General features: G+C 44.3%; 1 protein-coding gene across 2 annotated transcripts in view; it reads right to left on the bottom strand.

The window, feature by feature from the left end:
• Positions 1 to 16,807, bottom strand: part of tubgcp3 (tubulin gamma complex component 3) — a 131,281-nt gene that overhangs the window by 67,411 nt on the left and 47,063 nt on the right. For both annotated transcript variants that reach the window (XM_068034161.1, XM_068034160.1), the window contains exons 6-9: positions 16,467 to 16,636; positions 14,778 to 14,896; positions 1,119 to 1,244; positions 499 to 567 (exon numbers count right to left, since the gene is read on the bottom strand). In XM_068034161.1, coding sequence (XP_067890262.1) covers positions 499 to 567; positions 1,119 to 1,244; positions 14,778 to 14,896; positions 16,467 to 16,636 — 484 coding nt within the window. The remainder of the gene's footprint in view (positions 1 to 498; positions 568 to 1,118; positions 1,245 to 14,777; positions 14,897 to 16,466; positions 16,637 to 16,807) is intronic.

Here is a 16,807-nt window from a genome sequence, read left to right as displayed (position 1 = left end):
TAGGGCTGGATAAACTGGTGGGCGTTCACAGCCCCAGCTGGTTCGATAGTGACCAGTCTGGTCACATACATCTGGAGTCATAAACAGTGAGCCGCCCTCACTGCAGTCTTTTACGTTTTAAGGCATTGTATTTCTCTGAAAATCATTAGCAGTAAGGTTAACAGTTCTGCACCACTAACGAAAGGATTGCGGCTAGGCAGAACTAACATACATGCTCCACTTTCACAAAAAACACTTTCAATTCAGAGAACAGCAATCCAAGAACGGAATTAACAAGCAGAACACATTGGAACAGTTAAGTCTGAAATTTCAATGACAGGTGCTGATATTTAGATTTACCCAACCAGGACTACCATGTACAGTATCTGTCACAGATAAGGAGCTTTTGAAGCCAACAGAAACACATAAAAGAATTTGATCTGACTTGTCCAGCTTTAAAGAAGCAGCTTTGAAATACCAATAGCTAAGCAAATGTTCGAGGAGTAAAGTATCTTTTACCTGGGAATGCAAAACAGACAGTAACCTGTAATATTCCTTCAACTCCTGATGCAAGGATGCACAAAAGCTCTGTGGGAATAAAAGAATTAAAAAGTGACCGAAACAGATAAACAATTTCACTTATCCATAAATACACAGAATGCATTAGTTTACTAATTAATGATCATGAATATTTATGTATGTCAAGATGAACATTATACGAGTCTAAAAATGTCCAAAATTAGACAGCTTGGAAAAGGACACGAATTGTTTCAGAATTAGCTGCTTGCCACAGCGATTGTTTGCCCCAACCAAGCTTTCTCACTTTAAACAAACTGACATTCAAAACACCATATCTATAAAACAAGACAGACAACTAAACAAGTGAAACATTTAAGATCCTAAAAAGAATTTAAACGGTGAATAATGTATGGTAATGTCCTTCTAACAACAGAGCTCAGGCTAGGGTTGAAGGGGAATAGAACAAGATGTTAGGCGAAGAGGATCTGGAAACTAGGCTCGTAGATATGGATACCCCGGAGATAAAATTCCTTTTTCTAAATCCTTGACGTTTTACTGTGCTTTCTTATACAATGCATCTGTTCGGAGGGTACAGATGCTGCAAGATGAATCAAACATACCTGACCCACAAGTCCAAAGGCACGGTCCAAGCATCTCTGGTCGGTGTACTTTCTTATTTTGTTATGAAGCCATCCGAGATCTGCTAATCTACTTGCAGTATCCCTCAGAGATTTCGATATTCCCAACTGTACAAAACAAAAAGTTTATGTTGATAACAGGGGAGGGGATAAAAGAGGAGGTGGCATTGCACTGTTGATCAAGGAGTCAATTACTGCAGTAAGGAGGGATGATATCTTAGAAGGTTCCTCAAATGAGGCCAGTTGGGTAGAATTTAAAAACAAAAAAGGGGGCAATCACTTGGCTGGGAGTGTACTACAGGCCTCCAAAGTCAGAAAGAGATAGAGGAGCAGATATGTAGGCAAATCTCAGAGAGGAGTAAAAATAATAGGGTAATAATAGTAGAGGATTTCAACTTCCCCTATATTAACTGGGATAGTCTTAGTGCAAAAGGCTTAAAAGGGGGCAGAATTCTGAAAATGCATAAAGGAGAGCCTTTTGAGCCAGTACGTAGAAAGTCCTACAAGAGAAGGGGCAGTACTGGACCTAATCCTAGGGAATGAAGACGCTCAAGTGGTAGAAGTGTCAGTGGGGCAGCATTTCGGGGATAGCGACCATAACTCTAAGATTTAAGGTAGTTATGGAAAAGGACAAAGATGGACCAGAAATAAAAGGTACTGATTTGGGGGGGAGGGAGGCCCATTTCAATATGATAAAACAGAATCTGGCCAAAGTGGACTGGGAGCAGCTACTTGTAGCTACAACACATCAGTGGGAGTCATTTGAAGAGGAAATTGTGAGAGTTCAGAGCCAACATACACCCGTTAAAGTGAAGGGTAGGACCAACAGGGCCAGGGAACCCTGGATGTCAAGGGATATAGAGGAACGGATCAGGAAAAAAAAGGAGGCATATGGCAGATCCCAAGCACTGAAAACAGTGGAGGCACTAGAGGAGTATGGAAAGCGTAAGGTGGCATTTAAAAAAGTAACTAGGAGAGCGAAGAGGGGACATGAAAAAACAGGGGCAGGCAAGATAAAGGAAAATTCTAAGGCGCTTTTATAAGTATATTAAGGGTAAGAGGATAACCAGGGAAAGAGTGGGGCCCATTAGGGACCAACTTGGTAATCTTTGTGTGGAGCTGGAGGACATAGGTGAGGTTTTAAATGATTACTTTTAATCGGTGTTCTCTAGGGAGAAGGACGATGTAGGTGTCGAGATCAGGGAGGGGGATTGTGATACACCTGAACATATTAGCATTGAAAGGGAGGAAGTATTAGCTGTTTTAGCGGGCTTAAAAGTGGATAAATCCTCAGGCCCAAACGAGATGTATCCCTGGCTGTTATGTGAGGCAAGGGAGGAGATAGGGTGGCACAGTGGCGCAGTGGTTAGCACCGCAGCCTCACAGCTCCAGGGACCCGGGTTAGATTCTGGGTACTGCCTGTGCGGAGTTTGCAAGTTCTCCCCGTGTCTGCGTGGGTTTCCTCCGGGTGCTCCGGTTTCCTCCCACATGCCAAAGACTTGCAGGTTGATAGGTTAATTGGCCATTATAAATTGCCCCTAGCATAGGTAGGTGGTAGGGAAATATATAGGGACAGGTGGGGATGTGATAGGAATATGGGATTAGTGTAGGATGAGTTTAAATGGGTGGTTGATGGTCGGCACAGACTCGGTGGGCCGAAGGGCCTGTTTCAGTGCTGTATCTCTAAACTAAACTAAAAATAGCAGAGGCTTTGACACAAATTTTCAAATCCTCTCTGGCCACAGGAGAGGTACCAGAGGACTGGAGGACAGCGAAAGTGGTTATTCAAGAAGGGTAGCAGGGATAAACCAGATAATTACAGGACGGCGAGTCGAACATCAGTTGTTGAGAAAACATTGGAAAAAATTCTGAGGGACATGATTAATCTCCACTTGGAGAGGCAGGGATTAATCAGGGATAGTCAGCATGGCTTTGTCAGGGGGAGATCGTGTCTAACTAACTTGATTGAATTTTTCGAGGAGGTGACGAGAGGTGTCAATGAGGGTAAAGCAGTTGATGTAGTATACATGGATTTCAGTAAGGCTTTTGATAAGGTCCCGCATGGGAGATTGGTTAAGAAGGTAAGAGCCCATGGGATCCAGGGCAATTTGGCAAATTGGATCCAAAATTGGCTTAGTGGCAAGAAGCAGAGGGCTGTTTTTGCGATTGGAAACCTGTGACCAGTGGTGTACCACAGGGATCAGTGCTGGGACCCTTGCTGTTTGTAGTATACATTAATCATTTAGACGTGAATCTAGGAGGCATGATCAGTAAGTTCACAGATGACACGAAAATAAGTGGTGTCGTAAACAGTGAGGAGGAAATCCTTAGATTACAGGGAGATATAGATGGGCGGAGCAGTGGCAAATGGAATTTAATCCTGAAAAGTGTGAGGTAATACATTTTGGGAGGACTAACAAGGCAAGGGAATATACAATGGATGGTAGGACCCTCGGAAGTACAGAAGGTCAGAGGGATCTTGGTGTACATGTCCATAGATCACTGAAGGCAGCAGCACAGGTAGATAAGGTGGTTAGGAAGGCTTGCCTTTATTGGACGAGGCATAGAATATAAGAGCAGGGAGGTTATGATGGAGCTGTATAAAACGCTAGTTAGGCCACAGCTGGAGTATTGTGTACAGTTCTGGGCACCACACTATAGGAAGGATTTGATCGCACTGGAGAGGATGCAGAGGAGATTCACCAGGATGTGGGCTGGAGCATTTCAGCTATGAAGAGAGACTGAAAAGGCTAGGGTTGTTTTCCTTGGAGCAGAGAAGGCTGAGGGATGACATGATTGAGGTGTACAAGATTACGAAGGGCACTGATAGGTTAGACAGGAAGAAACTTTTTCCCTTAGCACAGGGGTCAAGAACCAGGGGGCATAGATTTAAGGTAAGGGGTAGGAGGTTTAGGGGGATTTGAGGACATTTTTTTTTAACCCAGCAGATGGTTGGAATCTAGAACGCACTGCCTGAAGAGGTGGTAGAGGCGGGAACCCTCACAACATTTAATAAGTATCTAGATGAGCCCTTGAAACGCCACAGCATACAAGGCTACGGGCCAAGTGCAGGAATATGGGATTAGAATAGTTGGGTACTGGACGGCCGGCGCAGACGTGATGGGCTGAAGGGCCTGTTTCTGTGCAGTAAAACTTTATGACTCTAGCACTCAAAAAGCTCAACATCATCCAGGACAAAACAGCCTGCTTGATTGACACCCCATCTACAAACATTCACTCCCTTCACCACTGACGCACAATGGCAGCAGTGTACACCATCTACAAGATGCACTGCACCAGTGCACCAAGGCTCCTTCGACAGCACCTTCCAAACCTGCGACCTCTACCACCTGGAAGGACAAGGGCAGCAGTTGCATGGCTGACTTGGAACAATATCACCGTTCCTTCACTGTGGTTGGGACAAAATCTTGGAACCCTCTCCCTAATTGCAGTGATTAAAGAAGGCAGCGCACCACCACCTACTCAAGGGCAATTAGGGATGGGCAATAAATGCTGGCCTTGTCAGCAATGCACGTATCCCACAAACAAATAAAAGAAATTCCAATGTTCTAATGTCTACAAATTACAAATCACTTTATAACCCAAGCCATTACCAAAACAGTTACTGAAATGTATAAAGACTGAGTAAATCAGTACCTCATCAACTATTTCCTATTGCACTGATAGTGGGAGTATTGCTTGTTAAACTGCAGAAAGCTTTATATGGAAGGAAAATACTGGAGCGTATATTTACTCAGTTCCACATTTATTGCGCAGAGTAAAACAATTATAAACATGTAACTCCTTGCTCAAACCCTTCACCAGTCTGACTGTCTGCTTAGAAGTACTCAACTAAGACCCAAACTAACACCCTTTACTTGCATACAATCAAACCATTGATACACAATTAAAATATTCCCTTCTTTCTTTTACAATACAACTTGGATAACATGCTCAAAGAAAATTTCAAAATAAATCAAAATAAATTCCATATTAGGTACAAAGTACGACATTGTGAGATGCCCCTCCTCTAGCAGCCCTAATAATCTTTGTTTCACAAAAAGAAATGCCAGTACAATCAGATAGCTGATGACTTGCAGCTACCCATTTATGTTTGGAGATTTCCTTTCTCTCCATCATTTGTTTCAATCCAGCAAGGTCAATATGTAGTTTTTTTCTCACTCCACTTTTTGTAGAGAGTGTACATTGTCCCATAAAGAACCATTATCCACGTAACATTCAATGGGTATCCTATCTTCAGTATGTCCCTTGTTCAGAATTTCACCCAAAATATTTGACAAAATATTGGGTAGGCGGTGGCGTAGTGGTATTATCACTGGACGAGTAACCCAGAGACCCAGGGTATTCCTCTGGGTACATGGGTTCGAATTCCACCACAGCAGAAGGTGGAATTTGAACTTAATAAAAATCTGGAATTAAAAATTAGTCTAATGATGGCCATGAAACCATTGTCGATTGTTGTAAAAACCCATCTGGTTCACTAATGACCTTCAGGGAAGGAAATCTGCTGTCCTTACCTGGTCTGGCCTACATGTGACTCCAGACCCACAGCAATGTGGTTAACTCTTACATGCCCTCTGAAATGGCCAAGCAAGCCACTCAGTTGTACCTAACCGCTACGAAGTCTATAAAAAGGAATGAAACCGGACGGACCACCCGGCATCGACCTAGGCACCGGAAACGAAAACGGCAAACCTAGCCCTGTCGACCCTGCAAAGTCCTCCTTACTAACATCTGGGGGCTTGTGCCAAAGTTGGGAGAGCTGTCCCACAGACTAGTCAAGCAACAGCCTGACATAGTCATACTCACGGAATCGTACCTAACAGACAATGTCCCAGACACTGCCATCACCATCCCCGGGTACGTCCTGTCCCACCAGCAAGACAGACCCAGAAGAGGTGGTAGCACAGTGGTATACAGCAGGGAGGGAGTTGCCCTGGGAGTCCTCAACATGGACTCCGGACCTCATGAAGTCTCATGGCATCAGGTTAAATATGGGCAAGGTAACCTCCTACTGATTACCACCTACCGCCCTCCCTCAGCTGATGACTCAGTACTCCTCAATGTTGAGCAACACTTGGAGGAAGCACGGAGGGTGGCAAAGGCACAAAATGTACTCTGGGTGGGGGACTTCAATGTCCATCACCATGAGTGGCTCGGTAGCACCACTACTGACCGAGCTGGCCGAGTTCTAAAGGACATGGCTGGTAGACTGGGTCTGCGGCAGGTGGTGGGGGAACCAACACGAGGGAAGAACATACTCGACCTCATCCTCACCAATCTGCCTGCCGCGGATGCATCTGTCCATGACAGTATTGGTAGGAGTGACCACCGCACAGTCCTTGTGCAGACGAAGTTCCGTCTTCACATTGAGGATACCGTCCATCGTGTTGTGTGGCACTATCACCAGGCTAAATGGGATAGATTTCGAACAGATCCAGCAATGCAAAACTGGGCATCCATGAGGCGCTGTGGGCCATCAGCAGCAGCAGAATTGTACTCAACCACAATCTGTAACCTCATGGCCCGGCATATCCCCCACTCTACCATTACCATCAAGCCAGGAGACCAACCCTGGTTCAATGAACAGTGCAGGAGGGCATGCCAGGAGCAGCACCAGGCATACCTCAAAATGAAGTGTCAACCTGGTGAAGCTACAAAACAGGACTATGCGCGTGCCAAACTGCGTAAGCAGCATGCGACAGACAGAGCTAAGCAATCCCATAACCAACGGATCAGATCCAAGCTCTGCAGTCCTGCCACATCCAGCCGTGAATGGTGGTGGACAATTAAACAACTAACTGGAGGAGGTGGCTCCACAAATATCCCCATCCTCAATGATGGGGGAGCCCAGCAGATCAGTGCGAAAGATAAGGCTGAAGCATTTGCAACAATCTTCAGCCAGAAGTGCCGAGTTGATGATCCATCTCGGCCTCCTCCTGAAGTCCCCAGCATCACAGATGCCAAACTTTAGCCAATTCGATTCACTCCACGTGATATCAAGAAACGACTGAAGGCACTGGATACTGCAAAAGCTATGGGCCCTGACAATATTCCGGCAATAGTACCTGTGCTCCAGAACTTGCCGCGCCCCTAGCCAAGCTGTTCCAGTACAGCTACAACACTGGCATCTACCCTGCAATGTGGAAAATTGCCCAGGTATGTCCTGTACACAAAAAGCAGGACAAATCCAACCCGGCCAACTACCGCTCCATTAGCGAACTCTCAATCATCTGTAATGTGATGGAAGGTGTCATCAACAGTGCCATCAAGCGGCACTTGCTTAGCAACAACCTGCTCAGTGATGCTCAGTTTGGGTTCCGCCAGGGCCACTCAGCTCCTGACCTCATTACAGCCTTGGTTCAAACATGGACAAAAGGGCTGAACTCCCAGAGGCGAGGTGAGAGTGACTGCCCTTGACATCAAGGCAGCATTTGACCGAGTATGGCATCAAGGAGCCCTAGCAAAACTGAGGTCAATGGGAATCAGGGGGAAAACCCTCCGCTGGTTGGAGTCATACCTAGCACAAAGAAAGATGGTTGTGGTTGTTGGAGGTCAATCATTTGAGCTCCAGGACATCACTGCAGGAGTACCTCAGGGTAGTGTCCTCGGCCCAACCATCTTCAGCTGCTTCATCAATGACCTTCCTTCAATCATAAGGTCAGAAGTGGGGATGTTCGCTGATGATTGCACAATGTTCAGCACCATTCGCAACTCTTCAGATACTGAAGCAGTCTGTGTAGAAATGCAGCAAGACCTGGACAATATCCAGGCTTGGGCTGATAAGCGGCAAGTAACATTCGCGCCACACAAGTGCCGGGCAATGACCATCTCCAACAAAAGAGAATCTAACCATCTCCCCTTGACATTCAACGGCATTACCATCGCTGAATCCCCCACTATCAACATCCTAGGGACTACCATTGACCGAAAACCGAACTGGAGTAGCCATATAAATACCGTGGCTACAAGAGCAGGTCAGAGGCTAGGAATCCTGAGGTGAGTAACTCACCTCCCGACTCCCCAAAGCCTGTCCACAATCTACAAGTCACAAGTCAGGAGTGTGATGGAATACTCTCCACTTGCCTGGATGGGTGCAGCTCCAACAACACTCAAGAAGCTCGACACCATCCAGGACAAAGCGGCCCACTTGATTGGCACCCCATCTACAAACATTCACTCCCTCCACCACCGACGCACAGTGGCAGCAGTGTGTACCATCTACAAGATGCACTGCAGCAATGCACCAAGGCTCCTTCGACAGCACCTTCCAAACCCGCGACCTCTACCAACTGGGACAAGGGCAGCAAATACATGGGAACACCACCACCTGCAAGTTCCCCTCCAAGTCACACACCACCCTGACTTGGAACTAAATCACCGTTCCTTCACTGTCGCTGGGTCAAAATCCTGGAACTCCCTTCCCAACAGCACCGTGGGTGTACCTACCCAACATGGACTGCAGCGGTTCAAGAAGGCAGCTCACCACCACCTTCTCAAGGGCAATTAGGGATGGGCAATAAATGCTGGCCTAGCCAGCGACGCCCACATCCTGTGAAATGAATTAAAAAAAATAGAACCCCGTGTCCACTGCCTCCACATGACCCAGTGTTTCCACAGCTAAAATGCTTTTACAAACTCTCTTTATTGTCTTCGCCTCCCAAGCTAAAGGACATTTCCCATTTTCACCTATCAGAAATATTATGAAGCCAGCTGCACTTGAATACCCATCAACAAGATTAGCATGTGAAGCATCACTAAAAATTATCAGCTTCTTTGGGTCACCTAAGAATAGGAACTTCAGTACACATTTCTCCAAATTTAGTTTTTTCAATGTTTTAGGGTAAATAAAATATTCTCAACTTTTGGATACTTCATCATCGTGCTCAACTCCAGCACATCAAAACTAACATTAGGCCTAATCAGAGAGCACAACCAGTTTAATTGCCCAACCAAGCTTTGCAATTGCTCTGTCTCTGTTTTAGATGGATCATTAATCTTTCTGTGATGACCCAACATCATGAACTGGGATAGGAGTAACACTCTCTAAATAGGATTGTTGATTCAAACATATTCCAGACTTAATCTGCTTAACATCTAAATCAATATATTTAAGGCTGCGTTTGTTGACAACGCTACCACTAGGTGGCACTGCAGCGGCACATGCGCAAATGCAGCATGTGCCACTAAAACGTCACAGTCTGCAACTTCAGGCAGCTGCCAGGACTAAAGATGGCACTACTCAAATAATCACACGAAGGCAACCTGACCTAAACACATGACAGAGCACACAATGGCCAAAGGGAGAAAGCGAGTGAGCGGGCCGGGGACTGGGAGCAGAGCAGCCGGAGAGAGCAGCGAGAAGAGGGAGCGGAGCAGCCGGAGAGAACAGCAGGGGGTGGGGAGAGCAGAGCTTGACGCATGGGTGAATAAGTTAGCGTTGCATTGCTGTACACGTAAAGCGCATGCGCAGAGGCTGACCAGGCATGTTGCCCGAAGATGCACAAGTCACGCGATGACGTCATCAGCGCATGCGCCAACCAGTCCTGGCAAGTTGGAACGCAGCACACGCGCAGAGAGCAGGAGCCTGTCTGCGCAAGTGCACACCTTGGCGCAGCCTGATGTCAGTGGCCGGCTGCGTTGTCAGGAATCACTTTGTATATTTAAAGGCCCCATAAGGCTGACTCCCAAACTTGAATTCTGCCCTAATCTTAATAGCATGTTTCTCAAAATCCACAGTGCCACCCCATAAGAAATCATCAACATGCATCATTACGATGTCTGAAAGTTTCCCTTTATGATACCAATAAAACTTTGCAGGATCTGCTTTTAGTTGAACACAACCAATTTTCAAAACAGATCTCACTGAGAAATACCACACACTGGAAGCATCAAGGCCATAGATGCATTTGTTCAGTTTCCATAATTTTGCTTCTGCATCTGCTGTCTCTTTAGGTGGTTTCAGATATACTTTTCTCTGAAAAGCATTACCTTGCAGAAATGCGGCTTTTATGTCAATGGATCTACACTCCCATGAATGTGACCAAAAGAGCCAAAAAGATTACTTTTCCAGCTGTGGAAGAATCCACTCTAACATCAGTATCACCCGGTCGCTCTTCAAAACCCCTCGCAACTAGCCTCGCTGTAGCCTTTATAAGTTCCATCGGGAAGGACTTTTTCAGTATAAATCCATCTTTGTGACAAGGCTGGCTGTCCCTTATCTAGTACCTGAGCATAAACTCCAAACTCTCTCTAATTCCTTATGTTTTGCTTCACCTATTAATTTATCTGTGGAAGAGTCTGTCACTCTGGAATTGGCCTTTATAGCCACTCCAGGCGCTGCTCCACACACCACTGACCACCTCCAGGCGCTTACGCATTGTCTCTCGAGATAAGGAGGCCAAAGACGATTAGTTTATCCTCAAGTTTATTGGCAGCCACTAAAACTTCAGTCATGAGGACTTCTGCTTCTCGTTCTATTCCAGGACAGCTCTCTCGCCTTCGTTTCATTGCGGAATCTGTTCAAACTACAGTCTCTATTAGCACTTTGATATCTTTTGGAACGACAGCTCGAAGGTCTCCCTTGCACTTTATTGGAGGTTCTTTCTCCAGTATGTGATCACTACCTTATGCAAGAGTCACCTCCAGACCCACTATTAGAACTTCTACCGCGCTTTCTTACCTTCCATTCTTTCACCCCACTCTGCTAGTTCATGGCTTTGGCTTCTTGTCCATCATCTTGAACATATAACCAATATTTAAACTTGCCTGTAGATTTTCCTGCATGTCCCACAATTGTTGTATCCCTCCATTTATTAGACCCCTCTGGAATATATGTCACCCAAGTACCTACTCGGGGCAATTGGCCTTTGGACGCATTAGCTCTTTCCCAAGGATCATGATTGGTCACATGACTATCCAACTCTTGATGTACCATATTCTGTGTCTCAGGATCTTCATCACAAAACACATGAGTACTTGAGGTACAAGGTGCCTCTTTTCCCTTTTATCAGCTGCTCATATTCTGAGATTATATAATCAACCCCAATTAATCGTGAGGAATAAACTTTAACAGTTTGATTCCCACGCCTGATAACTACTGTCTTACCATCATGACCGATAACATTACCAGGGCCCTTCCATTCCCTATGGATCTCTTTTATAATGCACCAAATTTCCTCAATTAAATTCCACCTCAGTTGACATTATATGATATCTCAGAGCTCTGCGAATTTTCTCAGAGACCTCAACCTTGATGAAAGCCCGTCTCCCTGCATGTCAAGCGTTCAAATGTGTAGAAAAAAATGGAACTGATTGTAGTACCTTCTAGAGCAGGAGGACTGTCGCACAGTACAGAATGCAATTTGGGATTCCGCCCATAGATCAATTTATAGGGATTATATCCTCCAACCATCTGAAGCAAATTCTTCGCATGAACTGCCTATGCCAGGGCAGTTGTCAATTTGCAGTTTGGCTGGCCTGCTAAGATCTTTCTTGCATCCTTTAGCAGGGTTTTTAATCTCTGACAAGAAGGGTGAGCAAATTGCCTGTGTAACTTTAAGACAATGTGCCTTTTATCTCTCTGATTCTTATCAGCTGATGCCATCACTACTACTTTAATACTGACTAGAAACATCAGGTTTTGTTATGGGGATATAATAATGCCCTGACTGGGTAAACTGCAAATTCACTGACTTCCTTATCATGCTCCAGATCAAGTTTCATTTGTGCCTCTCTCATTGAAGGCTTATTCAACATTAAAGGTATCTCACTGGAGACTACATCAGTACTGATAAGTGGCTTACTCCAGCTACTTTCCATGGAATTACTACTCTCTTCAGTGACTTCAATGTGTTGTCATCACCAAACCTAAAGCTGATAGTACTTTTATACTCCTTAACATTGCATCGATCCTCACTACTGAGTGAATCCAGATAACACTGTCACCAATCAGTTCCACACAATGTCGACATGCAGGCACTATCTAATCCAGCACATTGAACAAATCTGCAACTAACACATTCAACACAGGATTAAAACTCCTTGTAACTAGTACTATTCATTCAGATCCATCACTATCATCCTCTTCTGCCTCAGAATGCTTGGCGTTGTGTTTTATTTCGAAGACTCTGTCCCCTATTCTTAGGGCAGTTGATTGCATAATGATACTTTGAGTCACATCTAAAGCACCTATTAAGTGTTCCTTGGGCATTCCTGGGATTCATTCGCCTAAGACTGCTGCTCCAATTCTGTCTTCCACTGTAATAGTCAGACCTGTGAAAGATGCTTTCATCCTCACTCCTCCTGTTTTTAACTCTTCCATCTGGATTATTGCTAAATTTAGTAGGGGCATGGAACGCCCTGCCTGCAACAGTAGTAAACTCGCCAACTTTAAGGGCATTTAAGTGGTCACTGGATAGAGATATGGATGAAAATGGAATAGTGTAGGTCAGATGGTTTCACAGGTCGGCGCAACATCGAGGGCCGAAGGGCCTGTACTGCGCTGTAATGTTCTAATTCTAAATTCTAATTCTAGTAAACATTGAGCCCTCCATTCTTTGTGGCACTGTAGAATGCTCTGATTGTTCTACTAGGGCTGCAGGAAATGACTGTTTCCCCAGGAATTTCTTTAAGGCAGCAAACATTTTATCAATGGGGAGTCTTTGTCCAAGAACCGAACCCCAGTGAGAACCAGGAGCCTGTCCATATATGACACCCGAGCACAATCTAGCAATTTAAAAGCTAGCACTGAACCAGGGATCTCCAAATTGAATTTCCTCAATCTTCTATACAGTTTGTTAAAGTCCATGATACATTTCCTCCACTGAATAACCATCTGTTTTCCGAAATTTATCAAAGTCTGACCATGCCTCATATGCATTCAATAAGTCATCTTTCTTGTAAATTTCATCCAAGAATTCTAACAGAAGATCCAACCCTTCACCAATATCCAGCTGGTGAGCATCCAGTTCATAAAACACTTTACTTCTGATTTTACTTTTGGTAGGAAGTGACAACGCCAAGGCCATACCACATTTCCTCTTTGGTAGAAATGTAAACCATGTCCACATATCCAGTTCATTCATCCACTGGTGATATGATTCAGACTCCGGAAACATCGGAGGATAATCATACCCTGATAATTTACACTTGCTTTCTGCCATATTTTCCACAATAGCCCTTGAGATTTTAGTTTTCTACTCCCAAAAAAAATTCCTAGTTTACAACCTTCAGCTTTAGGCAACTATCCTCCGCTACCATGTTAACAAGCCTTCTGGAGTTTATGGAAGGATAATGCTAGAGCCTATAGTTACTCAGTTTCACATTTAATGTGCAGAGTAAAAGGATTATAAACATATAGCTCCTCACTCAAACCCTCCACCAGTCTCTGAGTGTATGCTTATGTGCTCAACTAAGCCCCCAATTAACACCCTTCACCTGCATATAATCAGACCATTGATACACAATTAACAGATTAATATTGTCCAATCAGCAAATATTAAGAACCTCATCCTACTCATGAGAGGTGGGGAAGTGTACATTTGTGTCTTGGCACAAAACTCAAAGCCAAAGATGCATTTTGACAACAGCATTCATTTATTTAGAGAGATTAAATCAATAACTTTTTTGGAACCAATGCAGAACATGTACTGAAAGTCAGATGATCATCTTTATTGAACTACCCACCATTAGAAGTACTATTAAATTGTACGATACTAAGTACACAATCAGTCCAGTCTTTCCAACCTTCCACCACCATTGATTACATCAGCAGAATGACAGCAGTCAAGACCGTAACCAAACTATAATTGGGGGAGTCACTGCTGCTACTCTCCCTTTTCAAGAGCATCTAGGTCCTCATCAGCAGAAAACACAAAAGGAAGAAATAACTCTTTATGTAACGTGCTTCACATCCTCAGGACATGTCAAAGCACTTTTGAATTGTAGTCACAATTGCTTTGTAGGCAAACACAACAGCCAATTTGCACCCAGCAAGTTCACACTAACAGCAATGAGATAAATAACCAATTAACATGTTATTTTTGGTGGTGGTCTTTCAGGGATAAACATTTGCCAGGACACTGGCTAGAATCCCTTGCTCTTCGTTAAATAGTCTGATGGGATATTTTACATTGAGGGACTAGGGGTTGGGGGAAGTTGGAGTGGAAACAGGTACAAAATTTAAACATCTTAACAAACCCATATAACAGCTGACATTTCCCAATGAAAACAGAGAAAAGCAAATCCCCAATGACCTCATAATGCCGGAAGGAAAATAAATCATGACCTCTTGATTTGAACTACTTTAGTGCAATGATTAACCTACTGGATAACTGAGCTAATTATTGGTATGTGGTCGAAAAAGCAGACCAATTGTGCTCGAAATTTCTAGGATATTGACACTCACATACACAAGAAATAATGGGATCTCCCTGTAGCCCAAACACTCATTATTCTGAACACACCAATGACCATTTTCTCTACACTTCACTGGATTCTATATTCTGCCCATTAATGGATTAGAGAAAGAGAAATAAAAGGCAACAGTGTGAATTGATAAATGGTGAATACCATATAGGAGTTTACCTTTATTCCAAATACTCATTTAAGATCAATTACCTTGGAATCAATTTTATAGCAGTTTTCCGAATTACACATTTTGATACATTTGCCATCAATTCCTTGCAGAACGTATAGAATATCTCTGACCAATGCGGCCTCTGTCACTTCTGCAGATGCTGAAAAATAATACGACAGATCAGGACTGTGACTTTAAGTAATTCTCTTTTAGCAGGCTGTGTCCACAGTTAAACTACAGAATAGGGTCGCAACGTGTGATGATGGACATCAATGAAAAGGTTCATTAAGGTCGCTCATCCTTCTTCAACATTCTGCACACAGCCCAGGGTAACCCAAGTGATGAATTCAGAAAAGGGCGAGTTCTATCAAGGAACCACACCACCAGCTGCCAGGGATTTGGACATCTGTGCATTACCCACATGGGCTGATTTACAAACACCTGGTTGAGATGTCCAGGAAGTTGCTGAGAACAGCGGCCTCACTGGGATCTCTCCATTGGTGTCAGCAGTGGCTTAGTTAGCAACTCTCGGCTCTGAGTCACAGATTGTGGGTTCAAGTGTCACCGCATGACCTGAGCAGTAAAAATCCAGACTGACACGCCAGTGCTGTACTAAGGGAGTGCTACACTGTGCCAGCTTCGGATGGGACACTAAACCGCGGCTCCATCTTCCCTTTAGGCTGAGAGTAAAAGATCCCATGGCCACTATTTCGAAGAAGGGCAGCAGACTTCTCCCCAGTGCCTTGGCCAATATTTATTGATCAACATCACAAAAACAGATTATCTGGCCATTATCACAATGCTGCTTTTGGGAGCTTGCTGTGTGCAAATTGGCTACCATGTTTCCTACATTACAACAGTGGCAACTCTTCAAAAGCAGTTAATTGGCTGCAAAGCACTTTAGGACATCCGGTGGTTGCAAAAGATGTTATTTAATGCAAGTCTGTCTTTTTTTCCACTGTACAAAGCACTCTGCTACTGCTTTAGCCTTCCAACTGCTCAGCCACTCGTTTTCCTGAAGCCTTTGAGATTTAGGAAACACATACCTGCTCAGCTGTAAGTAACATTGTGGCTCAGGACTCTGTTAGCAATCACACATAGCGCCAGGACCTCACGCCTGTTGTGAGGTGGGGGTGAAGGCAAGGGAACAATTTCTTGATCGGAATGAAATTAAGAAACTTCAGCAAGAACCTTTAAGTTCACAAACCCTGCGATAGGAAACCCATTCAAGGCATGCAAAGGCTGATCAGGACTCAATTTCCTAATGGCTTGCAGAAGACTAAACACCAACTTGGATCTAATTAACCAAAGCTGAGTGTGCCAATTAACAGCAGTATGATCATAATGTGTACAGAAACAGAATTAGGTCGTCAAACAGTTGTTGAGATATTCAAGGCTGCAGGAAACATCTTGGGGGAAAGAATTCTTCCATTTTGTGTTGGCCACAGCGACCAGATTCATCAGGAATATCCCCAACGGGAGCAACACTGCCACCACTGGAAGGAAGGAAAAAAAAGAACTTGCCAAAGCGCTTTTCAGTCAATGAAGTACTTTTGAAGTGCAGTCCTCTTGTACAGGAAACATGGCTACCATTTTGCACACAGCAAGGTAGCACAAAGAGCAATGCGATGATGGCCAGATAATCTGGGTAACTGTTCTGAAAACCTCCTACATGTTGACATGCTGACTGTTGACCACAGCAGCAAATTAAGAACCTATCAAATACTCACAGCTAAGTTCTCCTTCACGTCTCAGTCTTGACATATTGCGGGAGATGGAGTTTGAAAGGCCCTTTGAGGTAGATAACGATGGAGGTTGAGCAGCAGATAAAGCCCATGCAAATCGTGATCCTAACGGTTGCCTCATTGCATCTGCCGTTCCTGTAGTTTGGTATGTTTGTCTGATCAAGATACAATCATCCTCATTAGAAGTTGCAATTTACTGGAATTTGGCCCCGTTTAAAACCTGTTAATTATTTCCTAGTAATTACTGTGCAGCTCAATCACGGGAAAAGAGGTTTCAGAAGACCTGCACTGGGCTTCTGACCATACACGCATCCAATTTTCAAAGC

This window comes from Heterodontus francisci, chromosome 6 (assembly GCF_036365525.1).
Source record: "Heterodontus francisci isolate sHetFra1 chromosome 6, sHetFra1.hap1, whole genome shotgun sequence".
Classification (NCBI taxonomy): domain Eukaryota; kingdom Metazoa; phylum Chordata; class Chondrichthyes; order Heterodontiformes; family Heterodontidae; genus Heterodontus; species Heterodontus francisci.
This window is presented reverse-complemented; position numbering and strand designations above follow the sequence as displayed.